At 39.9% G+C, this 26,804-nt stretch overlaps 2 protein-coding genes across 3 annotated transcripts in view; both read left to right on the top strand.

Annotated features, from left to right (window-relative positions):
* rnft2 (ring finger protein, transmembrane 2) overlaps positions 1 to 8,946 on the top strand; it is a 137,900-nt gene extending 128,954 nt beyond the window's left edge. The window contains exons 7-10 of the mRNA XM_068005700.1: positions 4,381 to 4,530; positions 5,057 to 5,122; positions 7,378 to 7,479; positions 8,605 to 8,946. Coding sequence (XP_067861801.1) covers positions 4,381 to 4,530; positions 5,057 to 5,122; positions 7,378 to 7,479; positions 8,605 to 8,739 — 453 coding nt within the window. The 3' untranslated portion in view covers positions 8,740 to 8,946. The remainder of the gene's footprint in view (positions 1 to 4,380; positions 4,531 to 5,056; positions 5,123 to 7,377; positions 7,480 to 8,604) is intronic.
* A 13,255-nt stretch (positions 8,947 to 22,201) lies between these two features.
* Positions 22,202 to 26,804, top strand: part of fbxw8 (F-box and WD repeat domain containing 8) — a 140,691-nt gene continuing 136,088 nt past the window's right edge. The window contains exon 1 of one of the 2 annotated variants that reach the window (XM_068005699.1): positions 22,202 to 22,784. In XM_068005699.1, coding sequence (XP_067861800.1) covers positions 22,296 to 22,784 — 489 coding nt within the window. In that variant the 5' untranslated portion in view covers positions 22,202 to 22,295. Of the gene's footprint in view, positions 22,833 to 26,804 lie in introns of both variants that reach the window. The other variant, XM_068005698.1, reaches the window with a different exon arrangement.

Below are 26,804 nucleotides of genomic sequence, written 5' to 3'. Positions count from 1 at the left end.
AATGTGGCTGTGTCAAATTTGACTCATGGTCTTTGGAAGGCAAGCAGGTGACTTTTTATTCCTGTTGCAGTGACATCATGCTATCTTCACAAGGAGCCATGGTTTCCATGTCAACTGTTGTGATGCAGCTGCTCTTGGTGCAATTTGTGTTTATACCTGTAAATATTTCAGTTGCAGCCATTCAAGCAAACAGTCAGATTAGGAAAACTTAATTCCCTGTTCTCGGTTTGAAAAAAATTCATTTGTTAAGAATCAAGACATTAATTGGTAGGATAGAAACAAAAAATGCTGATCTGTCTACAGAGCTGATCTGCCAGCATCTAAGAAGAGAAAAGACAAAAACAACTTGCATTCTTATAGTACCGCTACTCTGAAGTACATCTGAGAGCTTTATAAGGGGTTGCTGACTTGGAGGTGAGAAGAATTAAAGGTGGGTGGGAACAGAATGCACAGTCAAAAAAATAGGTTTTAAAAAGACTTTTGAAGGAAGGGGAAAAAGGTATCAATGCAAAATGGCTTTTGGAGAGAGTTCCCAAGAGCAGAGAAGTAGAGCAGTCTGATAGTGAAACAGCAGGTGAGGGAGGGGAGTCTGGTAAGGCATGCATTTGAGAAGTCAATTCTCGAGGTGATAACAGCATGCATGACAGTTTCAGTCACAGAGGGAGAGAGGTAGGGGCACAAGAGGGCAATTTTTGTTTTGCTGACATCGAGCTGAAGGAAATTACATCGCATTCAAGATTTGACATTAGATGGGCAATCAGATAGTATGGCATCAACCTTGCTGTATATGGTGATTGGCTGGGAAGTTCAGAGTTGGATGTTGTTAGCATACATGTGGTCCTTTGATCCTTTGTTTGAGGATAATGACACTGAGGGGTGACATCTAAATGATAAATAGAATGGGACCAAGGATGGAGCACTGGGGCATTTCATAGGTGGACATAGATGCGGAAGCCATTTGAGGAAATGTTATAATTCGTGTTAGGACAGATAAGAACCAGAAAAGGCTGATGTGAATGTGTCAGACTTGGCTTAGTGGAGCATTTGAGTCAGAAGGTTGTGGGTTCAAGCCTAATCCAGAGATTTGAGCATATAATCTCGTCTGGAACTTCAGTGCAGTACTGAGGGAGTACTGCACCGTTGGAGGTGCCAACTTTGGATGAGATGTTAAACCAAGGCCCCATCTGCCCTCTTAGATAATACTATTTAAAGAAGAGCAGGGGTATTCTCCTGATGTTCTAGCCAACATTTACCCTCAATCAACATTGCTAAATAAATAGATTATCTGGTCATTTATCTCACTGCTGTTTGTGGGACCTTGCTGTGTGCAAATTAGCTGCTGCACTTGCCTACATTACAATAGGGTCTACACTTCAAAAGTGCTTCATTGACTGTGCAGTATTTTGAATATAAAGGGGAGAAAGTTTTGCTACAGCTAAGCAAAACCCTGATTAGGCCACATCTGGAGTGTTGTGTACATTTCTGGGCACCGAACCTTAGTACGGATATATTGGCCTTGGAAGGAAGACATCGCAGATTCACCAGAAAGTTACCAGCGCTCCAAAGGTTAAATTATGAGGAGAGATTTCATAAACTAGGCTTGTATTCCCTGGAATATAGAAGGTTAAGGGGTGATTTGATTGAGGTTTTTAGGATTTTGAAAGGAATTGATAGGGTAGATGGAGAGAAACTTTTTCCACTGTTGGGGGAGTCTAGGACAGGGGGACATAACCTTAAAATCATTCAGGAGAAAAGTTAGGAAACACTTCTTCATGCAAAGGGTAGTAGAAGTGTGGAACTCTCTCCCACAAAAAGAAGTAGATACTAGCTCAATTAATAAGTTTCAATCTGAGATTGATAGATTTTTGCTAGGCAAGGGTATTAAGGGATATGGAGCCAAGGCGAGGAAATGGAGTTAGGATACAGGTCATCCATGATCTCATTGAATGGTGGAACAGGCTCAAGAGGCTGAATGGCCTACTCCTGTTCCTATGAAAGGACCAAGTTCTTCATTCATTCAAGGTGGACCACAAAAAAGAGGCATTCGAAGAGAATTGAGCGATCAACAGTGCTGAAAGCAGTAAGGTGACCATGTATTAAGAGGGACAAGAAGTCAGAGTCACGGTTGGTCAAGATGTATTTTGTGACATTCACCAGGTTCTGTGAAAAGACAGGTTAATTTTTCAGATGAGATCCTTTGTCAGAAAAACATTAACTTCTCTTTTCAGACCCTGATATACCTGCTGTATATTTCCAGCATTTTCTTTCAGATCCATGGCATTTGCAGTTTTTCTTTTTAATTGGTAGTGTTGGTCTCAAATTGTCAATTTGTTATATTTCTATTTCCCACACAGTTTTTCATTTTAGTGACAGAATGTTGTTATTAAAAGCATTGTGAATTATGAAATAGAACTCAAGCGGACTATAAATTAGATTTACAGGTTGAATAATATGGAACTTGTTCTCTTATCGACTAAAGAAGTCCTTCACTTTTAATTTTAGACCCTAATCAATAATCCTATTTCTATACTGGTGATGCTGGCCAAAGTGAATAGAAACCAGATCAACTTAAAGCTTCACTGCCCTAAAATAATTTTGTTACAGATTTTTAAATAAAATCAGCTATTTTGTTCTTTTTCCATTTTTAAAAAGTTATCTCAATTAAAAAAATCTCAAAGGACCTGTCTATCTGTATAACCAAAAATAGTGGTTAGAAGACTGCCTTTTCATAAATGGGACACAAGTTTGAATTCAGACCAGCCTACTGGAATGAAGATCATCTCTTTCTGCTAGCTGTAACTGAAGTGAGTTTGGGCACTCAACTCAATTCCCAGTGGTTATGAGTTCAGAGCTTTGAACAATGAGCATTAAACAATTCTTCATGAATTGGCTCTAATTGGGAAATGTTACAGAGAGAGGAGAAGGATGACTGATCTTTGAATTACAAATTGTCACATTGATGCAGTAGGGGGCATGCTTCTGATGTTGGATGGAGGTTTATTGTTGGGGCAGTACAAAGAGGAACTTTATCCTGCAGCTAACCATCTGTACCTGACCTGGGAGTGCTTAATACTAAGATTGGATGGAAACTGTTTATTCGCTTACGTGGCAACCCTCAACTTGAAAAACCTTTATAGATCAGGAGAGTTATTAAAATTAAATAAATTTTAATAGTTACATAGCCACATACATTCATGTAAATTACCTTTAGAAAATGCAATTGTAAAAATGTTAATTAAAAAGGTATTATTACTTTTGTCTATGTTTGTATAAGAGGTGTCACTCATGTACTCCCCCACTCACCTTTATTTACAGAATGAAAATTTGGGGTAGAGCAGTTTTAGTTATTCCCATTGTGTAGAAATCAATCAAATGTTGGTATTAAAGAAGTATTGTTCGTTAATGAGCATTGTTTGCAGTATAATTGCCAGCTCTGCCCACCAGCAACACTCAGACAATCGAAAATGTATAATCTAAATATATTACCTTTTTAAAAAAGTTAATGCACCCTCTCCTGATGGCTCCATGGATATGAAAACACCATGTGGTGTGGTGAGTTGCTGAACCATACTGACCAGGAAAGTCCAGGTTTGATCTGTAGTCCTTGCTCAATTAGCTCACTTACCCCAACCAGAGCAGCAGTTTGGATGTAACTGTTGCCTTTTGAGTTCCTGAGTTGGGAGGGGAAATTGCCGAGGGTTCTTTGTCCTGATTCCTCTAGTAACCCTAGTTGGAAAGTTTGCATACGTGGACATCGAGTGAGGACAAGATGTCGTTCAGTGTTCTGGACTCACACGTGAAGTGTGTCCACTTGGACTAAGTAACCCAATGGTTGCCTGTGGAACTGTACCCCAGTATAAGTTGTGCCCTTTAGAAGTGAAAGAGAGAAAATTAGGGGTAAGAAACAGCAGAGTAGCATTCCTGCTACTTTCCCAGGTTGGTATTTTTGAATGTTAGTGGGTTGAACTGACTGAGTCCTGCCAACCCATAGCCTGATCTGTTTTCCAGGAGCCACATGATGTAGTGGCAGACAAACTTAATAGACTCAATATTGGGTCTTTCACTCCAGCTAATCTGAAGGGATGTGGGTTAGCTGGGTTAGGCATTTACTGAAGAAACTTTTAAAATTGAGTAATATTGTTTGAAAGCACCCTTTGGGGTGATGAATATTTTAAAAATAATCAGTAATATAATACTCCTTTTCATCCATGCCTTTCATTTTAAACCTGTAGACTGAATAGAACTTTCAGAGCATTTCTGAACAAAGTATCATTATGGTAAACAACAACACTCTAATAGAAATATATGGTTAGTTTAAAAGCCAAAATAAAATGTGTCTTATTAACAGTAGCACTAAATCTTTTAAAACTGTTTTTGCAGGGAACACTTTACCTTCTAATAGAAGAAATGAGCCAGTTGTTGAGATCTTTGATACCTATCCAGCTATGGTACAAATGCATCATGGGAGGAGACTCCACCAATAGTTACTTGTTGGAAGGCACCCTGATTGTTCTGTACAGTCTCTGCAAGGTGAATAATCAGACGAGAACAGAAGATGACTTTTCTTAGAACCATTTCCTCCCTTTCTGTTTCATGTGGTTTACAAAGGGATATATTGTTTCCAATTTGTGTTCATTTTATTTACATTTATCACTCATGAAATCAGAATAAAAATACATTTATTGTGTACGGGCCTTTGAGCATTCTCCAGCTTTTATAGGCCTATTAATTGTTCTGTAGAAATAATCTTTTTCGGACAACTACTAGTTTCACGAAGTAATTACAAAATTATGAACAAGAGATGCAATTTGAAACATTTACAGCCTCACTGCTTTTTTGGAGAAGACTTCCTCTGTTTGTTATTTGTAGCAAGACTATAAATACATTCTTTATACTCGCTACAATTTTGCTACCAATAACGAACAGAGGAAATATCCCAAACTCCTGTGGCATATGGGCAATTTATCAATTTAGTATGTGCTGCTTATCTTTGACAATTTATCCAACATTCATTCTTTTGACCGGTAGTATATTCTCTCTTTATAAAATGCTGCAGTCCTTGGATGTCTGTGGTCGAATAGGTGGTTTGCGAAAAGCCTTGAAGATCTTGTGTAAATCGCAGGTAAATAGAGTTTGATCTATAGATGCATTCTGCACCAGCAGCTACATTTATAACCAATTTCTGACGGAAAAGTACTAACTGGGAGTCAGGCATTTCCTTGCAAGGAGGAAGGGAACATACATAGGCACTTCACACCTGGAGGTCAAATTGAGAGCACTGACAGAGACATGGCAGCAAGCAGTCTGTCCCAACTTCTTGCCAAAGAAACAGGGGTACCTAAAGAAGGAGATGAAAATAAACCAAGTTGAGGCAAAAAAAATAATTTTTTATGTTTTTTATGAATTCTGAACTAGATTTGGTGTTTAGACACATTTTTCATTAAAAATGTTCAACATTTACTGTTCGAGATGAACCTGAGGTTGAGCATTAATCAGCATTCATACACTTCAAATTGCACAGTTGGGAACAGATCCCTAAAAGCATCTTTAACCATGTCCATCACTTCATGCAGGCACTTCCAAATTATGTAAGGAAACCTGTGATTGCATCTCTTATTAATTTACAGTTAAGTGTACTAAATGCTATAAAGTTTTTACTACCATGTTTCTCTGCCACTTTTAAGTGTTGGTAAGTCTCAGTCAAGGAAGGTAACAGTGGGTATACAGCAATTGGTCTTAGTATTCCAATACTAGGAAGGGGCTGGCATCTCTTCATTGCTATCCAGTGACTTCAGCTGGAAATGGCATCTGTGTGGACAGCACTGATTGTGATGCCACTAACACTCTGTCCATGCTCACATATGCAGTGTGGGCACGTGTGCAAAGTAGTGGAGGTTTATTGATGCCAGTGCAATTATACCCAGCATGACATACTGCCTTCAGGAGGAGGATTATGGAGAGAAAGTAGGAGGACCACGCAAAAGTGATACTATGACTCCAGAGTTAGGTCTCAACCTGACTCGCAAGCAGTGAGACCTCCTCTGAAGGGACTGTTTCACACTCTTGGGGCTTGACACCACATGGATTATAACTCCAGTTCCAAGTAACACCTGCCTTATTAAGTGCCCATGGGTTAGTTTGATCTCCTTGGCACTTTATATAAACTTCGTGTTGCTTTGAATGTTTTGAGTGCGTGGAAACTCCAGCCCACAAACTCAGAACATTTAAAATGTAATTGCTTGGTGGGGCGGGGGGGAGTGGAGGCAGAGCTCTGAGCATGAGCAGAAGAGGGATAGGCAGTGCTCTTCCCTAAACCTGAGAATTTGATTCGAAGCTAGGTAGCATAAATCACATTCTCCCAGCATGGGGTCAATAATGTTTCTCTCAATCCTAGGCAAGTGAATGTAGGTATGGTTGTGTGGGTAGAAGATTGAAATAGCAACTCAAAGATCAGCAGTTCAAATCCCATTAGGAAATCGAATTTAGTAATCTGGTAATTTGTGGGCTGGCAGCATAACAATGACTATGAAAGCTGCCAGAGTGTTGTAAAAACCGAGCTGGTACACTAATGGCCTTCAGGAAAAGAAATCTGCCATCTCTACTTGGTCTGGCCTACATGCGATTCCAGTCTCTCACTATGTGGTTGACTCTTGATGCCCTCTGATGAGGCCTAGCAAGCCACTCAAATGTAAAACAATCACTACTATCTTCTCAGAGCAACTGGGAGGCGGCAGGGGTGGTGATAAATGGCATTGGCAAAAAGCCTGGGAGTAGGTCAATGTTCTGTCTTTACAATGACATTGAGTGTGGTAAGGTAGTAGACCTAATGAAGAAGACATTTATTTTAAGTAGGGGCAAAAAAAAATCTATACCAAGTCAAAATAACTCTCCCTGCAAAAAATCGTGGAACTTTACAACATAATTGGTGTCTGAGACTAAAAGCTGCGTGGATTTTACAGCTACTGATGTCATCTTCAACTCAAGAGGAGCGTTTATGTTACGGGGTTTGATGAGTCTATTCTAATTAGGTTATACAGCCCTGACTTTAGAACTTTGAAAGGGTCTCCTTGGTGTTATATCAGCACATTTAGCATTATGTCAGCCGCACTTCTATTACATAAAGTGAAACTTTCGTATTGATTTTTAGATTTCATTTCTTATTTGGACCAGTGACTTATTTTGCGTCTACCCAAATACATCTGCTGTTTTCCAAAGGCTGCCACAACACTGAAAAGTATAGAAACAATAGGAGACCCAGAATCGGTGCGCTTCATAAATTAAAGCCTTAGTTCTGGCACAATCGGCATCTGTTTTTTTGTTGGAAAATAGCAATATTAAAGCTGTGCTTCTCACTGCAATTGCCTTCTCTTCTGGCAGAGCTGTGGCGTGCGAGCTACCAGCCAGCAGTGCAGCGAAGCCGGAGATATCTGTCCGATCTGCCAGACAGAATTTCGAGAACCTGTGATGTTGATTTGCCAGGTAGGGGAGAGAAAAACAAAAATCCTGATTGTTTTTAGCTGTAACAGAAAGGATTTTGTTTTGTGTGTGTGTGTGTGTGCGCAGAGCGACCCTTTCCTTGATGAGCTGTTTAGTCTCTGGCGTTGTAGGCACTTACCTCGAGTTTTAATTACCTGATCAGTTTTTAAAAAGATAAGCGATCAATCGGATTGGTACAAATGGGGGAAGTCGGTCCATTACCAGACAACAGCCCTGTTAAGGCTTAGAAAGGTGACATTTATCATTGGTGTATTGCATTGGGAAGCGTGAGACATGACAAAAATCGAATGAAGCAATGTGCTTACGAAACACTTTATAATTGTGGAAATATGAAAAGAACCAGTAGAAAACGGGACTATAGGACCATTGCTGTTATAGTGCACCTTGCAAGTAGAAGCAGGGCTCATAGTGAAGTAAAAACAGAAAATGCTGGAAACACTCAGCAGGTCAGGCAGCATCTGTGGAGAGACTTTTTCCAGAGACTGCTGAGTGTTTCCAGCATTTTTTTTTTGTTTTTATTTCAGATTTCCAGTATCCGCAGTATTTTACTTTTGTTTCTCATAGTTAGTGCCAGCTTTGCATATTTAACAATACAGTTGCAGCGTTAAGGGACTTTCTTACATGTGTTTGGAAGATACATTGGGCAGAAAACCAGATGTGGAGCAAGAGAACACAATCGTATTCATACGCTCATGAGCACCTTATTTCTGCATCACGCGTAGAGTGGGACAACGTAAACTGTGTTCACGTGCAGCCTTACAGCAGTGCAATTTCTACGTGTATTCAAAGAAATATAATTAACCGAGCAATCGAGTCTTAGATTTGAATTGTATTGTTTAAAGGTGCACTGGGAGTCCTAATCAAAAGATGGAAGGTTTATAACGTGAAATGGCAGCGTACACATCCCCTCCCCCCTTATTTCCTAATGAGAGGATTGAATTGCTGCCGCCGCATGCTTTCTGTGCTAGTGTGGAGAGATTAACAGCTTGGACATATTATTGTCGCCCGGTTGGTGTGGCTTTACTTTCACTGACCGGTAGCTTATGTGCGGATCTCACTGATTGTGCGCGCTCTGTTCTTTGGTCTTGTCGCTGTCTCTTCCCCCAGCACGTCTTCTGCGATGAGTGCGCCTGCCAGTGGTTCGACCGAGAGAGGAGCTGTCCATTGTGCCGAACCGCTGTCATCGAAACCCTGCGCTGCTGGAAGGACGGCACCACCTCCGCGCACTTCCAGGTGTATTGACGCCGGGAGTGAAATCGATCCACGGCGCTCGGTCCTCGCCGCACAGACCCCCTTTTTTAGCACTTCAGCACCCCTCGGGGACGCGCGCGAATGCAGCTGTGCAACAGCTGGGAACGTGCTCAATGTTATTTAGCGCGAAGAAATTGTACAATCTCCACGTGCGACACTAATCATAACAATGTATCTTAAATAAATATTTCAAAATCAGCACGTGTTATTGGCTGTTAGTTAAAGGTGTTCTACATTTATGTTTTTTTTAAGAAAGAGCATGTGTATCCTAGCGTGTTTTGTTTCAACTTCAAACTCCATCTGGCAGTTGGATATTCCATTAAGTATTATTTTGCCACTTGATTCCTGTGGTTTGTATAAGGTAATCTAAATTAAATATTTTTCGCTCAATGCACATTTAAGGTCATTTAATTGATACTGGAGAGCATGATCTGGTTATGAAACATTTATTTAGAGTTTCACGTTTATTTTCAACCATTGTATGAAACAACAAACTAAAAAAGTAACATCGTCATAAGTGTTGTATTTACAGTAAGACACTACAACAACTTTTTTCAAAAACTCATACTTTTGTAATTACATGCAGTAACATCAAAAACTGTATTCAACTGGTATAAAATTGCGGCAACTAATGTTACATTCCAAGTTTAAAAGCATGCATTTTTTATTTGTTCTGGTGACTTGCAATTTTCCGGTCCAACTCCTTCACATTCCCGTAGTTTGTTCAGCCCATTTTTTGGGGCTGAGTTTCACTCCAGAGCAATGCTCTGACCTTTATTGCGTCGACGGAATAACAGATAATCCACCTGTCACCTGCAAAGTAGGAGAAGAAATTAATTTCACTGCGGTTTACTATTGAATAAAAGAAAAGTAATCTGTTACTCGTTTTATGAAACGGAAGTTACTGTAACTATAAATGACAATTGTTTCCTCAGTAATCTCACGCACCACTTCTCGTGAAGCAGTCACACGGACATCACTTTTCGTGCGTTACTTGTGATTTGGGTTTATGGAATTTAATTTAATACCGGTAACTTTGAAGTCATTTCCAGAAGAGAAAAGAAACCTCCCCGTGGCGTGTGTGTGTGTGTGTGTGTGGGGGGGGTGGTTGTGTCATAGGTGGTAGAAAAATATTGCAAGATCCCTTGATGGTTAACTGAGCACAAAATGGTCCTTTGCATGCAAAAAAGTTACTCGTGGATAGCCCACACCTCAGAAGACCATATCTTAAATTCAATCAAAATTCTCTCTTCCCCTCCATTTCCCCTCAAGTCTTGTCCTCTCCTTAGGAGGTAACTCGTGCAATGGTGCAGTTCCACAGGCACTGGCACACTCTGTTGCCCAAGTGGCCCCAGACAATGAGTGTTGGCGGGCTATTCCACTGGGGGGGGGGGGGAGGGTGGAAGAGATCACAATTCAGCACGATGGTTGCCTGAGAACATACACACACGTTGCAGCTGGGGTGACTGGCTAAGGATCAAAAGGAACGCTGGCTGATTTTCACCATCAGCTCAAAGATGGTCAGGCGAATTGTACCATCCCTGTTACTGCCCAGCTGAGATCAGCTATCTCAACCTAAACCAGGGATGGAGCCCGGTCCGTTTCGCAATATGACAGACAGTACCACGCCACCAGGTGATCCAGAAGTTAGTTAATAGGCTTTTTAAAACAATTCTAACTGTCTTTGGAGTTCTGCAGAAAACTGTCCTTTGGTCAAAATGATCAAACGGCAGCCAATATCAAAACTGATTAGAATTTCCTCTCTACAGATATTTACATTTAAAAAACTACGCTTGATACCAGCTCGATTGTGATTCAATACACGCTACTCCAACAAGGAAAAGTCATTATTTCAATATTAATATTAAAATAATAGGTTCAACGTCTCAAGTTATAGTTGTGAATGTCACTCTTATTGGAGAAAATTAAGTAGTGTAGTTCGAATGTGTTTAATCACAGTATTCAGGCGATTGAAAAGCCGACGTCTCCTCTTACCTGTTGAAGTCCAGATCCCAGGTGTCAAACTTCCTACAGGTGTTTTTTTCTGATGAGTATGAGGAGCGCTGTGACATGGACCAGCGTGCAAATGGTATAGAGGTGCCTGTTGCTGACGTTTGTATGGATTCTGTTCCTGTCGGCGGCTTTCCTCAGTGCCCTTTCTTGCAAATGGTCCCCTATAATCCTCAACCTTCTGGCGACTTCCTGCACTTCGGAGCAACGTTCTCCTGGCGGGCCGGAGGCGCGCACACACACCGTCCTGTCCACGTCGTCTGCTTGCTGACACATTGCTAACCAACTGCAACCACCGAAAACCTCAAAAGTCAGTGCCTCTGTCGTTAGGAGCTCTATTATTAATTAAAGCTGCCTCCAAGTGTCACATGGCGTTCCGAGGGATTTACATCATCTCTCCCCCCGTGTTTAGCTTGTGCTGGAAGGTAATTCTTAACCGTTTAGTTGCTGGAGCTATTATTTAGATAGTTGTGTCTCACGGCTTTCAGAGATGGCATGGAAGGTGTACTTTTTCTGCAGTGAAAAACAATGATTTTGATTTCTGCCCTGGAGTCCTTTTCTGGTCCCAGAATGCTTTGGATTAGATCCCTGGACTCTGTTTTATTCTTTTGGAATAGACCGAGGATGATGAAAGTTGTGTGTGTTTTGGAAAAAAATTTCCATCGCACATAAGCTACTCTAAATTTTGTACGGTTATTTAAAAATGGTACTTCACATGTATACTGCATACTTTTTTTAAAAAGTTTCCTCTTCTCTTGAAGAGGAATGACATTTAAATTACAGGATGGAAATAAGTATCTTTTCCAAAAGATGCCGGGGGCAGATGGCTAATTTTTCCCCTTGAGGCGCATTAGGAATTGATACCTGCAAATTTGTTACGTTCTCTGTAGAACCGTGTTGTCAAAACTAACCAAGCATGAAATCAAACGACGAGAGTAACACTTTCACAGTTTTAATGAACATTTACCAAAGTTGCGTGTGTATTTCAACTCGCTTTACCGTTGGAAACATAACACGAGGTGTGTACGGCATTTTTTAGTTGATTTGAAGGCATTAAGCTGCATGATTTTGAAAGGAGACATTTAGATCAGATGTTTGAAAGGACTAATTGCTGCACTATGCCGTTTCAGCTTTTAGATCTAGGCTGGAATCCAGCATAAAAGCAGCTTCGGGTGGGGAAGTGGTGAGGGACGTGCCCTCAGCCTTAATTTGTTTAGCATGGATTATGTCCCCTGCTTCCAAATCCTGGAATTGCTAGTAATGTCTTCCTTTCCCCAACTATTTTTATGGGACTACTCTGGAATTCAACCCATTCTAGTATAATGATCTCTCTCTCTGGTTGTAACATCCTTGGTGAAATTAGTTTGGACAGTCTAGATCCAGTTCTTAACGTGTGCAAGTTCACAGGCACAAAACTTCACTCAAATTGGCATTAGTTTGGCACTTTTACACAGATAGGCGACAAGAATGGCTTATGCGGTAAGTGGAAAAGTTACTTAGGTGAAGTCGGTGTGAATTTCTCGTGCAGTAAGGACAAAGACATATTAGGACAGAGGAGACAAAATTTGACTTTGCAGCTAGCTATGATATACCTGATCTGGGAATAGTTGCTGATGGCACTGGGTGGAAATGCTTTTCATTGGTTCTAGGGAACTGTCGAAGCTTTTGTCTTGGTGGGCCAAATAGATACTTACCATAGAAGCTCATACAAAATTTAAATCCATGTCCCTATTGATTTGTATACGTTTCATGTGCTGACCTCGGAGTTCTCATTTAGGAATTACCCATAACTAAGGCATCAGCACTAAAACAGCCCTTTCCAAATCTCCAACCCCACCAAATCCAAACAGAACAAATCAGCCAATTAATACAAATAGGACTGAGTTGCTTGGGCTTGGAAAGCGCAGGACTTTAGGATTGTAAATTGGGTACCCCTGCCCTAGACATGTGACATCCTTCATCGTGATAATCAAAATATAAACATTAAGTATAAAAATTTAAGCGATCATACAGCAGCTGTTATGTAATCTCATTTTTCTAAAAGGTGTTACTAACACTGTTATTTTCAAAAATATTTATTTACTAAACACATTTGAATTGCAAGATAGAAAATGGAAATTGCAAAGACAGATAAGAAGAAAGAACTTGTATTCATATTATGCCTTCACATCCTGAGACTATCCTGAAGGCTTTACAAGCAACGAATCATTTTTGAAGTGCAGTCACTGTTGTTATGTAGGAAGGGAAACAATTCGTGCACAGCAAGGACTGCAAACAGCAAAATTAATGATGGACCAGAAAATCTGTTTTTGGTGGTGTTGATTGAGGGAGGAATGTTAGCCAGGATATCAGAGGAACCTCTGTTCCTCTTCCAATAATAGCGTGACAGATTAGGCTGCAAAGGGCGGCACCTCGGACGAAGCAGCCCTCAGTACTGCACTGAAGTCAGCCTTGATTATGTGCTGCAAGTGAGGTTTGAACCCAAAACTTTCTGACTTCGAGCCAAAGCTGACAACAATTGAACATCCCAATATTCTGTAAGCGATGTTATCTATAAACTTTTAAGTATTTCAGTTAAGGAGATAAATATAACATTGGATTTTTATACGTTTCAAGGCAGTCAAGCAAAACAAGGTTCATATAACAATGAGAATGCAGGACACCAGAATTTATATCACTGCATTGTACGGGAAACTAGCACTCCACTTATATTTTATAGTTATGTTATCATACTGGAGTGTGATAATGTCTGGACTGGAACGATGTATCCCTCTGATTACTGTTACCATATTCAAATGCTTCACGCTGGCCTTACAATAGTTATTGGTCCTAGAGAAAGGGCAGCATTCAGTTCCGCAACACAGCCAGTGACAAGTTTAACAAATTAGTTTTTCTACCTTTTATATAAAGCTAAATATTTACAATAGCTCCGACTCGCGTGCAAAGCTCGTAATAAGTGGGTTCCATGAATTCAAAGGGTCATTACGACCGAGATAGTTGGTAGCCATTTGCATGTGAAGGGGGAAAGCATTCCACATTACAACCATCTTTTTGTAATAATTCTCATTAAAACTAAATAAAACTTCAACTATTTTATTGTAACAACAATACACTTCAAAAGTACTACTTTGGCTGCGAAGCGGTTTGGGACGTCCTGAAGTCGCGAAAGGCGCTATATAAATGCAAGATCTTTTTCTTTCTTAGTTTATTTCAAAGGGAAAGTATCCCCATACTGACTGCATACAACAGAAGATTCAACGGAGAATAGAGGAATATTTATTCAATTTATATCAGCTCTGCGGACTACCCCGCAATACAAGTGAAGATATCACACGTGGATTATGAAGTCTCTATTCCATTTATACAAGTGTCGGACATGATCTTTCAGAATGAAAAAAGTTTACATTTAAAAGCAAATATAGAATGATAGTATTCACAGAAGTGATATAGAAGATGCATCGTAGGTAACAGACTACCCATTTTTATTCAACTGTATGGAAGACCATTAGAAATGACATTTTCCGTCTTCAGTTTTAAGCTATCAGATCTTATTCACTCTGAATCTAACTGGCTATCGCACTCTTCGCCAATTCGCATCTGTCCCGCTTGAAAACCTTATTTCTTTGAATGCATACTTCCATGCACTTGACTTTTTATTTGATTTGGATAATGTTAAATCACAAAACTGATTTAGCGTTTGGGACACGAAAGATAGAGTTGGACTCATCGAATATGATTTATTTTCAAATGAAATGGAAAATAATTCTTTAAAAATGTGAAATTATTACGTATGATTTGACCGTCTTGATGTTTAGTAAAACAAATTAGAAGTTTCTTAAATGGGAATACCGCAAATGAAAAGTAAAATAATCCATTTATCTAACTTTTTTCTAGGGAAAATATTGTTAAATTTGTTATTAAATGTTTTGTGCTGAAGGCGAATAAGAACATTGGCCGAAGCTCTTCATTATGTGATAAGATGTAAATTAGGCCCATTGAGCTCCCTGCAACCAATTTGTCGTGTGGCAACATCTACTCCATAAGATTTTTATTATATTTATGAAAATCCCATCAGAATTTAGCAGTCACACTAACTCGTTAATTACATACAGGTGAAACTTATACTATTTTTAAAGCAAAGGTATTAACATCGATAGACCAGTTCTAGCATTTGGATTAGTTTAACTATAGTCCATACCCGTCCTAGAAACCAGCAGGTTTTTCCGGTTCGAATGTGTAGGAATGGTCGTTCTATGATTTAGCAAATGTGACCTTTAAAGTATTGTTTCCATTTTAACTAAAGTGAGTGTACTGTACTTAACAATGGAAAACGATTACGCCGAGTTGACAGCTTCGAACTTGAGGGCGAAAAGTCAGCCAAGTGGTGAAAGTGCGAGGTCGGGGTGCTTTGGGTCTCCAGAAGCTTTGAGCGCTCTCAACCCCATCATTTATTCTATTTGATGAAAAATCTACGAGAAATGACCATGTCCAGTAAAAAATACAAGGGCGGGTTCAGAATTGAGGGCGTCCTCCTGGAAGTGTGACTAAGTTGCGTTTTGCAAAAGAACAAGCACTTTCCTGTCGAGCTTGTCTTCTTTTCGGAAGGTAGTAGTGACAGCAAAGATAGATTCCACATTCGGGTTGCAGAAGACATGTAACTTAATACTGGGCGGGTGCGGTACCTGTTTAAATTAACATAGGAACAAAGACGAACATACACAAGCGTTATAAATACACAAGGGAAAAGAACAAGGATTTAAGTTGAAATATAAGTACACAGTGGAAAACAAGGACTTCAGTTGAAAGGAACGTTCTTTCTCCAGGTCAAAATGACTTTCCTGAACCTGAAAATAAACTAATCTGCATCATGAATTATTGACATGAGCTCCGGTAAAAGTCGCAGTGAGTGAACACAATCCCAGATAAAATACGAACTTGCCAGGGTGCCTCTCCACTCATTACGTTTCAGAACATCATCTCACACTGCTACTTGTCAGTTAATCCTAGATCACAATTTGCAGCCCTAATCGAAAGTCAACTTTCACTTGTTTTCTATAGGTCCGCGATTACTGCCGTTACACAGTAAATATTCCTTACTCCACTGAATACCAGTGTTATCTTCTGAGTGGTTGTTTTACTGGAGCATCACAAGAGCTTCTTGAACACACATCAGAATTAAATCAATGGATGTCATTACCGAGAGGTAGCCTACCATCAAATAAATGCCAGGATCGTTCTGCATAACTTCTACCGTGTGTTGGTGTGTACGTGCCAAGAAATGTGGGAGAGAATGACAAAGTACAGTTGTACGGCTTAGAGCCAGAAAAGTACTAAGTGTACTTCGTTATTACAAATGAGGAATTAATATATTTCTGGCACTAAGTCTTTATATTGGCAATGTCATATTATAATTTGAGTTGTAAAATGTTATATCAGTTTTTTAAATTTAAGAACCGTTTTCAGATATAATCATGAAAAATAATTATGTAACTCAAAAGCAAAATACTGTGGATGCTGGAAATCTGAAATAAAAACAGAAAATGTTGGAAATACTCAGCAGGTCAGGCAGCATCTGTGGAGAAAGAAACAGAGTTAATGTTTCAGGTCGATGACCCTTCGACAGAGCTGAATTATGTAGCTCACCCAGGTCCAGCTCCCCCGACAATAGTAGCAAATCTCAACAACTATTGGATCACATTCCCCCTCTTAACATTGCTAATTTTAAAAAAAATCTCGGAACTCCTGCCAAAACACATTCATTTAAATTTAAATATTATCAAGAGGATGACGATTCAAGCCAATTACCTCAATTCAGGAAAATAACAGCCTCATCGACTTGTCGATGTCTATTTGTATCATCGTAGGTACATTCACAGGAGGAGGCCATTCGGCCCACCATGCCTGTGCCGGTTCTGAAGTTTCAAAACTACAAGAAACAATGGTAGACGCTTCTTGCTGTTTGGATCAGGGTAAATGTCAAAAACAATTCTCCGCACACACGCGCGCCTGCAGATATATATAATATTTTAATCACAAAGATTACATCCAAGTCCCGTATTCGCTCCTGGAAATAGATGGGCCATATATAGTAATTGGCAGATTCAAATAGTGTATTTACCAATTACATAAAACAATAAGGCGCACTCAGATCTCCCAAGTGCCACTTAGTGTCAACCAAATCAATTTGGTTGACAAAATTAAGTTTGCAACCGAACTCACTCATGCCGATCCCAGCAATTGCTACCTGTTGTCAGATCTGCCTGCTTATTTATGTTTTTAACCAAAATATAGTGATTGCGATTTTAAAAAAATCGAACCTGTCAGTCGTCAGGAAGTTAAGGATGGTATCAAGTTAAAAGAAAAGGCGTACAACATGGCAAAGATTAGTGGTAAGCCCGAAGATTGGGAAAACTTTAGAAACCAGCAAAGGAGGACTAAAAAAATGATAAAGAGGGAGAAAATAGATTACGAGAGTAAACTAGCAAGACATATAAAAACTGACAGCAAGAGCTTTTACAAGTATATAAAAAGGAAGAGAGTAACTAAAGTAAGTATAGGTCCCTTAGAGGATGAGACTGGGGAAATAATAATGGAAAACAAGGAAATGGCAGATGCATTGAACAGATATTTTGAATCTGTCTTCACAGTCGAAGACACCTATAACATACCAATAATAGTAGAAAATCAAGCTGCAAAGGGAAGGGAGAATCTAAAAACAATCACTATCACTGGAGAAAAAGTACTAGGTAAACTAATGGGTCTGCAGGCTGACAAGTCCCCTGGACCTGATGGCTTACATCCGAGGGTCTTAAATAAAGTGGCTACAGAGATAGTGGATGCATTGGTAATCTTCCAAAATTCACTAGATTCTGGAAAGGTCCCAGCGGATTGGAATACTGCAAATGTAACGCCCCTATTCAAGAAAGGAGGGAAACAGAAAGCAGGTAACCAAAGGCCAATTAGCCTAACATCTGTCATTGGGAAAATGCTAAAATCGATTATTAAGGAAGTAGTAGCAGGACATTTAGAGACTCAAAATAAAATCAAGGAGAGTCAACATGGTTTTATGAAAGGGAAATCGTGTTTGACAAATTTATTAGAGTTCTTTGAGGAAATAACGAGCAGGGTGGATAAAGGGGAACCAGTAGATGTAGTGTATTTGGATTTCCAAAAAGCATTCGATAAGGTGCCATATAAAAGGTTACTGCACAAGGTAAGAGCTCATGGTGTTGGGGGTAATATATTAGCATGGATAGAGGATTGGCTAACTAACAGAAAAGAGAGTCGGGATAAAGGGGTCATTTTCAGGATGGCAATCTGTAACTAGTGGGGTGCTGCAGGGATCAGTGCTGGTGCCACAACTATTTACAATCTATATCAATGACTTGGCTGAAGGAAGCGAGTGAACTGTGGCCAAATTTGCTGATGATACAAAGATAGGTGGAAAAGCAAGTTGTGAGGAGGACACAAAGTATCTGCAAAGGGATAGGTTAAGCGAGTGGGCAAAAATTTGGCGGATGGAGTATAATGTGGGAAAATGTGAAGTCATCCACTTTGGGAGGAAGAATAAAAAAGCAAAATATCATATAAATGGAGAAAGACTACAGAATGCTGTGGTACAGAAGGATTTGGGTGTCCTCGTATATGAAACACAAAAAGTTAGCATACAGATGCAGCAGGTAATTGGGAAGGCAAATGGAATATTGGCCTTTATTTCAAGGGGGATGAAGTATAAAAGCAGGAAAGTCTTGCTACAACTGTACAGGGTGCTGGTGAGACCACACCTAGAGTACTGCGTACAGTTTTGGTTCCCTTATTTAAGGAAGGATACATTTGCATTGGAGGCGGTTCAGAGAAGGTTCACTAGGTTGATTCCGGGTATGAAAGGGCTGTCTTATGACGAAAGATTGAGCAGGTTTGGGCCTATACTCAGTGGAGTTTAGGAGAATGAGAGGAGATCTTATTGAAACATATAAGATTCTGAGGGGGCTTGACAGGATAAATGCTGAGAGGATATTTCCCCTCATAGAGGAATCTGGAACTAGGGGGCATAGTCTCAGAATAAGAGGTCGACCATTTAAGATGCAGATGAGGAGAAATTTCTTCTCTGAGAGGGTTGTGAACCTTTGGAATTCTTTGCCCCCAAATGCAGTGGAGGCTGAGTCATTGAATATATTCAAAGCTGAGTTAGACAAATTTTTGATCAGAAAGAGAGTCGAACGATATGGGGATCAGGCGGGAAAGTGAAGTTGAAGCCAGAATCAGATCAGCCATGATCTCATTGAATGGCAGAGCAGGCTGGAACAGCCAAATGGCCTGCTCCAACAACAAAAGGTGTCACTATCTTGAAGTATAATGTGTCTCTGTTACAGGGAAATTTTTCTTTGCATATTTGGATATAGCTTGGAACCAAGCGCCCAAACACATGGTTCCAAACTATTTACAAAAATGCACAAGAAAGATTTTCCTGCAACAGAAATACACTACATTCGATGTTGGGTGTTATGTTTTGAGCTTCTCCAATGGCTACACGAGTTTATCATAACCAGGATGGTGGTGGGGCCACTACAATTGGCCTCAGTGCCCCTAGATTAGGGAGGGGAAAATCATTCAGCCACTCCTGATTGCTATCTAATGATCCCTGTCAGAAGTGTGTGTGTATGGAGGTCAGGCAAGGACAGGGTTGGAATTAACTGTGATGACCCATATGGCCAAATATGGCCTATGGACACTCACCATCAAAGCATTTGTACACAATATCCACTAGGGTAAGACACTAGATTGCACCCATACCACTGTACTCCAGCACAGAGTCAACATATTTGGATGAGGACAGAAAGGGAGAAACAGAGGAAAAACTGTTTTGTCATAATCTGCCACATTGATACTTCATAAAATACTTTTGCCTGTTTACTTGGCAATTTATATGTAAACCCAAAGGAAATCAATAATAAAACAATCTGGTATTGCCGTCATAATGTTAAATGATGGCCCTGAAATTAAGCCATGGGATGCAAGCATACAAATAGTAATGGTTTGGCTGAAATCTTCCTCACTATCTTAGTGGCAGTGTCAACAATATGTATGTCTACAACATTTATAAAACAGTACAATAGTGCAAATTTTATCCCTCATATAACATTTCTGTACTCACACTTCAGCATAATACTTTACAATGCACTCAAATTTCATATTCAAACTATTCAACCATTTTGCCAGTACATTGGCATCCTCCCTGTTCAGATGTAGCCCATCCTTGTGAAATATTTCTCATTTGTCCCAGAATTGGTGCCAATGCCCAAACAAAGTGGAATCCTTCTTCCTGAGATTACACCTTTAGTCATGCATTCATTTCCCTAATTTCCCTGTCCTTCCCTATTCTAGTGCATAGCTGGGGAAATAATTCTGAGATTACCCCATGAAGTGTTGTGCTTAAGCTTGTTTCCAAATCTCCTAAATTCTTTGTGCAGGACTTCTTCCACAATCTTTTAAAAAAGAAAAATAAAGCCAGTGATTTAAAATATATAGAGCAACTCTAACATCAAATGAAAATGTATTAATGCATGAATCAGAATTACTGACTCAAAAATAACCTGAGTAATCACACAAAAAAAGAGAAACCCAGACACTTCATCCTGGATTCTGACTTGCAGCCAGAAGCACAATTAAACTCAGATTGACCTTACCCGATACTGCTCCCACACTAAAATCTTATTGGCTGAGGCTTTGTTCACTTAACAACGATTAAATATTGTAGCCTTAAAGCACACAGGTCCACCTGAGCAGGAAAATAAAACATTTGCATTATATGATATAACGATCTTGTCATTATAAAGAAGTGTATCATTTGCTTTACACCAGCAATCATCACAGGAGATCTGCTATAGTCCAGTGCACATTTACTCCATCACAATATGGAAGTCAGGTTTGCATGTGTGCACACTTGCACCTAATTGGCTTAAACTAATTATTCTTAAAAGATCAACAAATCACAGCAGCAGCCGTATGGAACATATGAATCAAACACAATGAAAGCAGGTAAAAAAGCGAACTAAGGAACTACCAAGGACATATGAAAAAACAAATCGTCAAAATCTACCAATAAAAGAAAGGAGAAGCAAAACCAATCAAATTGCTCTAAATATTTTTTGACAATCCCTTTGACTTTGATCTTGATTTCTCCATTAAGCTGAAGACTTACTACTAGAATTAATGTTTTTAACAAAGTAGACTTAAAAAAATTACAACATTTACAAATATGATAAAAACTACCAACACAATGCCATATTTGAAATGCCAATAACAACATTTTCTATTGGAGGCCTGTCTCTCAGGCTTCTAACAATCCTAATAATGTAGCAGGCTACAGCTTGCGCATGCACCAATATGACTGTGTAAGAAGTTTGTGGAGAAACACCCAAGATACACTGAAGCCGCTTCCCTTCTAAGTCTAATGAATACAAGTACATTTTGGTTCTGAGGAAGGAGTTTTTTTTATGATTGACAAGAAGCCTGACCATTCACAGAGCAGACCAGGATGTTGTGCTTCCAGGTAAACACATATTTATTTACCTACAGAAACCATCAGAAAGAAAACACGACAGTGTCTCTTTAATTTCTTTCAGTAGTAATATACACACACCCAGTAACAGCACAACCTCCAATTCACTGTGAGCAATATCATAGAAGATTAACTAGTTTATTTTAAACAGGCAATTGCCTGGGTAAAATATTAGAGAATAAATTCAGATAAATGCATTACCATTTGTAGACTAGTATCCCATGACATAATTTCAGAGCCAATGATCTTAAGCAACTGTTTCACTTAATGGTCTGTTCAGATGCACGCTTGTCTAGGCTTCACCCGAATTATTCTCTATCTGAGGGATGTGTTAGATTATTATAATTGCAAAGCTCTCAGAACCCGAACTAATCAACCGCTAAATGTAATATGTTTATACTACCTAAAAGAAATGTTATCTACCTAAAAGAAAAGTTATCCAAATCTTGTGAAGCCATACCAACAAAAATAACGATGCAAGCAATTATTTTTAAACTTTCAATAGCAGATGGACTTCCAGTTGCAATATATGACAATTCGAAAGATCTGTAACAATTTCGGGGTTAATATATTTCGTTTTCTACCAAAAAGACGCACACAACCTTGAGATAATCATGTCAGATGTGGCTGAATTATTACACAAATTGAATGACTTTTTCCCCTCGGTGATCTTTCCAAAATGATAAACTCGATTTTGTTCAAAATAGAAGTTACTATTTTGCGAAAGAGCAAAGTGCAATTGAGTGAATGTTTGGAATGTCAGTTCTTAGTTTCCTGCGTCTGCACCAGTTTCAATGAGAAGGGGATCATTAGTAGTGAGGAACTATGCGCTGAGGGCTTAGAGTTCCACACGGTGCAGTTTTGAAGTTGGACCGTGAACAGAGGAAACGGTGCAACGAGAGAAAGTCTCCGGGCAGCAGGGCACTTCAACCGGAGTTTTGCGGTTGTCAAAAGCCACTTATTCGGAATAAAGTTTATGGTTATGGGCGATAAGGATCTGGAGAAATTCCGGCAGCAGTGGAGAGAAGAGATTACCGGCCGCAACCACACCAACAGGGGAAACGCCACGGGCTTTATTGGCGACGAAAGGCGCAGCAAAAAGCGGCGCCAGCGGTCCCCGGGCCACGGTTGCCATGGGGACGGGGAGGCGAAGGATGGCGAGGCGCGAGCCGCGGGGCCCGGGCGCGAGGACGGTGACGGTTTAAAGTGCGAGCGGCTCGGCATCGGCCAAGGGTTAAAAGTGGGAGAATCCCCGGGCGGCAGTGAGCCGCCGCCGCCGGCGGCCCGAGGAGGCGATTACTTCTACCTGGCCGAGAGTTTGCTGGAGGGACGGACCAGTCCGCTGAGGGACCGCCTCGAAGGCGAAAGATGCCGCAGGAGGGGGCTCGCTGTTGCCGGCCGCAGAGGGACGAGGACACAGGCAGGGGCCTGGAGGACCCCTTCGGGCCGAGCCGCACAGCCCCCGGTCAGTAGGAACAGGGAGAACCTGTTGGATCAGCTAATCAATGATTTGGTAATCACTACGGCTTCTTACTCTCTGCTCCTAAGTTTCACTATGACAGCCAGACTTCATTTAAGGACCAATTGTAGATTTCCTTGTAGTTGGTATTTTATTGAAGAAAAATAACCCAGCAACAAAAACTTCATCGTCGTTATTATAGACACGAGTTTGCTACTAGATTTCAGTGTTTGTGTCTGAGACAGTTCACTGTTGTAGTATTAAAATGTAAGGAGTCGCACAACACCAGGTTATAGTCCAACAGCTTTATTTGAAATCACAAGCTTTCGGCGCTTTCCTCCTTCGTCAGGTGAAGTGATGAAGGAGGAAAGCTCCGAAAGCTTGTGATTTCAAATAAAGCTGTTGGACTATAACCGGGTGTTGTGCGACTCCTTACATTTGTCCACCCCAGTCCATCACCGGCATCTCCACATCATAGTATTAAAATGTTAGTCTTCCAGCATTTTGAACATAAAGTACACATTGTTATGGGTGTGCTGTTAGATGTGTATGTGATCGGCGAATAAGGGAGCTGATAAAATCAGAAGATGCGGAATTCCCTGGGGAGGTGCTCAGTGCTCGATAATACTGCAGTCTGGTTATTTGCGGTTGGATTGCACCATAAGTCAAACTGTTTGATCACTGCTTAGTTAAGGTCACAGACGCAGCTGTCACTTGAAATACAACGATCTCAGAAGCTACAATTTTCGAATTAATAGAAGTTCTGCTCCTGTCTAAATGCTACTCACTAGCGGGAAATTAATTTTTATGTTTAGAAACTGAGCTGTATGTAGAGTGAAAGGCATTAAGCACAAATCACCAAGAGATCCCAAGGGCACAATTACTGCCTCTTCACTACACGTGCGAAAGCTCTGTGGCACTGGCAAGTCATAAAGCTAATTGAAGATTGTTTTTTGTAAGATTAACCAAGGTATTAGAGTTACAAGCGGGTACTACGAATAATTTAAGTTGTTGTTTCAGGGCTGCGTTCGTTTGTTTCGGATTAAAATGGTGCGCACGTAAGAAAATAAATCTTTTTCAGTTATGATAACAGTGGATTCCTTCACTGACTTCTGTAGTTCCAGCAACTGATTTTAAAAAATGCCAAGTATATCTCGATAATTAAAATATAAGAAATAAGGAGAAGGCTATATCAATGCTCATTAGTCGGGGGAGGGGAGGCGTAAAAATTCAAGTGGACCATTTTGGTTACCGTCAAAAATCAGCAGGAAGAGGGTCAGAGCTCATTGCGTGATGTTGATAGATTAGTTGATCTCGCAGGCTGTTGCTCACAGATAAATGTGAAAATAAAATGTTTGTTTCTGTGACAGTATCTCATTATCCTTTTTGTATCTCTCCTTTCTCTTTATCTCTAGTTCTTTTCCATCTTCATGTGAGTCCCTGCACTTACAACACTTGAAAAAAATTCACCAAAATAACATAACTTAGATTTTGGACAGCATTTCGGATTTTTGGTATGCAAAATGCGTAACTTTAAATTTCCCACTAATGCCAGTTGGAATTATTTGATCTGTAGTTTAATTTATTTTCTTGAATGCTCTTTAAGCTACAACTTCAGAATACTGAAGCATTAGTGGGGTCATTGACCTCTCGTAAGATGGCAGTAACATAGTTTAATGGCTGTCTGATATCTGGCCTTAATATTTAGGATTTTTATATGTATGATCATGATTTTATATATCACCTGTACGGTTAGAACGTAGGAGTTAGGAACGGTAGGGATGCGGGAAAAGGAAATCAAAATGAAGACAGTTCTATCTCAGACTGTTGAAGACTATTCAGTCATCTGCTTCCCCCAATAGCCTAGCTGGTTCAGGCAGCAAACGGCTGTGTTGGACTGACCAGGTAAGTTTCAGGTCTGGTGACTGGTCTGTGTGAGTTGGTTCGATGGAACGGGGCAGGTAATAGGGCATTATAGTTGTCCTCCGCATCCCTGGTCCACTTGAATTTTTACGCTTCCCCTGATTGCTACCCAGCAAGCTCTACAAATAGGGGGACATATATGGATGTTGGATGAGGACAGGATTGGACTTGTCTGAGATGTTCCCACAAATCAAATTCCATGCTGGAACTCACTGTCTAGGCTCACATGTGAAAGAGATACAAGAATAGGTCTGGCACCTCTGGAACGGGATTTCAGCAAAGAGTTAATGCCTTTAGGTGAAGTGGGAAAATTGGCAGATAAAGGAAGGAAAAATTATATCTTTCATTCTGAAAATATATTGGAGTGTACAGGAGCTACATTGTCAGGTGATATGCAGTAATATGCATTTGGATACTGGTGAACAAAGTCCTATGGATATGCTTATCGAGACCTGTATTGCCTCGCCAGAGAATCGAAGAAGTCATCAGTACAACTGAAACGGTATCTGTGGTATAATGATGACCTAAAATACTCCATTGTTATAAAGCAGCGTCATTTAAGGGGGTGGGGAAATGTTGGTGTGTTTTATTTTGAGAAGGCACTTTTGTGAAGAAAAGCATGTTTTTCTGCTTCATTTTGCAATGGATATATCTTTTGTTAGTTTAAATGATTGTAACTGTGTTTCTGTATACATTCAGTAGGCTTCATGTTTGTTTTTGTGGCAAATTTTATCTCGGCGCAAGCAGTATGACTTTATTCGCCAAGTTACCTAGCATTTATGTGCACATCTGCTGTTCTGTTTGTGGTGGACAGCTAGAGTGTTTGTGTAGACTGAGTGTGCAGTTAGTTTAAATGATTTTTAAATTATTTCTGTCTTGTGCTTAAGTAGTTCCAGTCTCGAAGTTATCGACATGTGAAGTGAATTCTCAATTCCATATATTTGGTATAACTAGGGTTCATGAAGTAAATTTATGAGTCATGTATAATGTGTAATTCTAGGATAATAGATGACTGGCTGGCAGTGAGTCGTAATTCAATCTTAAGAATTCTGTTGATTAAAACTGCTCCAATTTTACTCTTGTGGCTTATTATAGTCTAAGCCCTGCTGGGTTGATTTGCTGCCTCAAACTTACTGCCAGAAATTTGCTATTTTTTTATGATGTCAATATAATCCATAACAGTAGTCCACAATGTACAGGCTTTAGGCCAAATCCAGCCCAACCTGTCAAGGCTAATTGTTTCTGAAACCCTAGCCTAACATGCATGTGGGCTCTTGTTTTAAAGGAGTTTCATTGATGCTATGCTTTGTAGGTAAATTCTTCTACCATAGGGAGTTTGTTTTTGGAAGAAGGGACAAATTGGCACCAGTCACTGAGGCATTGTCACTCACCTCTGAATAGAATATAGCCTGTGTTTGGCATCTTGGTATACAAAGACATAATGTAATTAATTTTTTCTTAACTTGTTTTTACTAGTATGTAGCGGGCCTGCTGGTTGAATTATAGATGGCATGATAATAGATGGAGAAAATGAAGATAATTGCAATGCAGGAGCGGAGGTATACACAATCCTATGACTGGTGTCACAGCAGTAGCATTTGTTCTTGCAGCACAATACATGATTGTGTATACACAAAGGATACAGAAAAGAGCAAAGAGAATGATTATGATAAGAGGAGGGTTTGGATTATGAACAACGATTATATAAATTGGGCATGTTCTCACTGGAAATAAGAAGGTTGAGAGTTGATATGATTGCTGTTTTTAGGAAGTGACTAGGCAATGTAGACCATGACAAGCTATTTCACCTTGAGCAGAACAGTAGAACAAATGGATGTAGCCTGCGCTTGTAGGGGAGTAAGTTCAAAATTCATCTGCAGAAACAATATTTCAGTGAGCGAGTGGTCAATCTATGGAACAGGCTCCCTCGGGAGATGGTGGAAGCAGTTAGTGTTGATTCATTCAACTACAAATTAGATACATTTATTTCAGAAAATAACATTTTGGGATACAGTATATGAGTAATTTTAGACATGATGTCAAGCATGCTTGGGAGGAACACATGACTTTGGACCTATGGTTTTCAAAGTTCTCCACCTCTGA

The sequence above is a fragment of the Heptranchias perlo genome, chromosome 25 (assembly GCF_035084215.1).
Source record: "Heptranchias perlo isolate sHepPer1 chromosome 25, sHepPer1.hap1, whole genome shotgun sequence".
NCBI classification, from domain to species: domain Eukaryota; kingdom Metazoa; phylum Chordata; class Chondrichthyes; order Hexanchiformes; family Hexanchidae; genus Heptranchias; species Heptranchias perlo.
The sequence above is the reverse complement of the archived record's forward strand: the minus strand, read 5'-3'. Positions and strand labels throughout refer to the sequence as shown.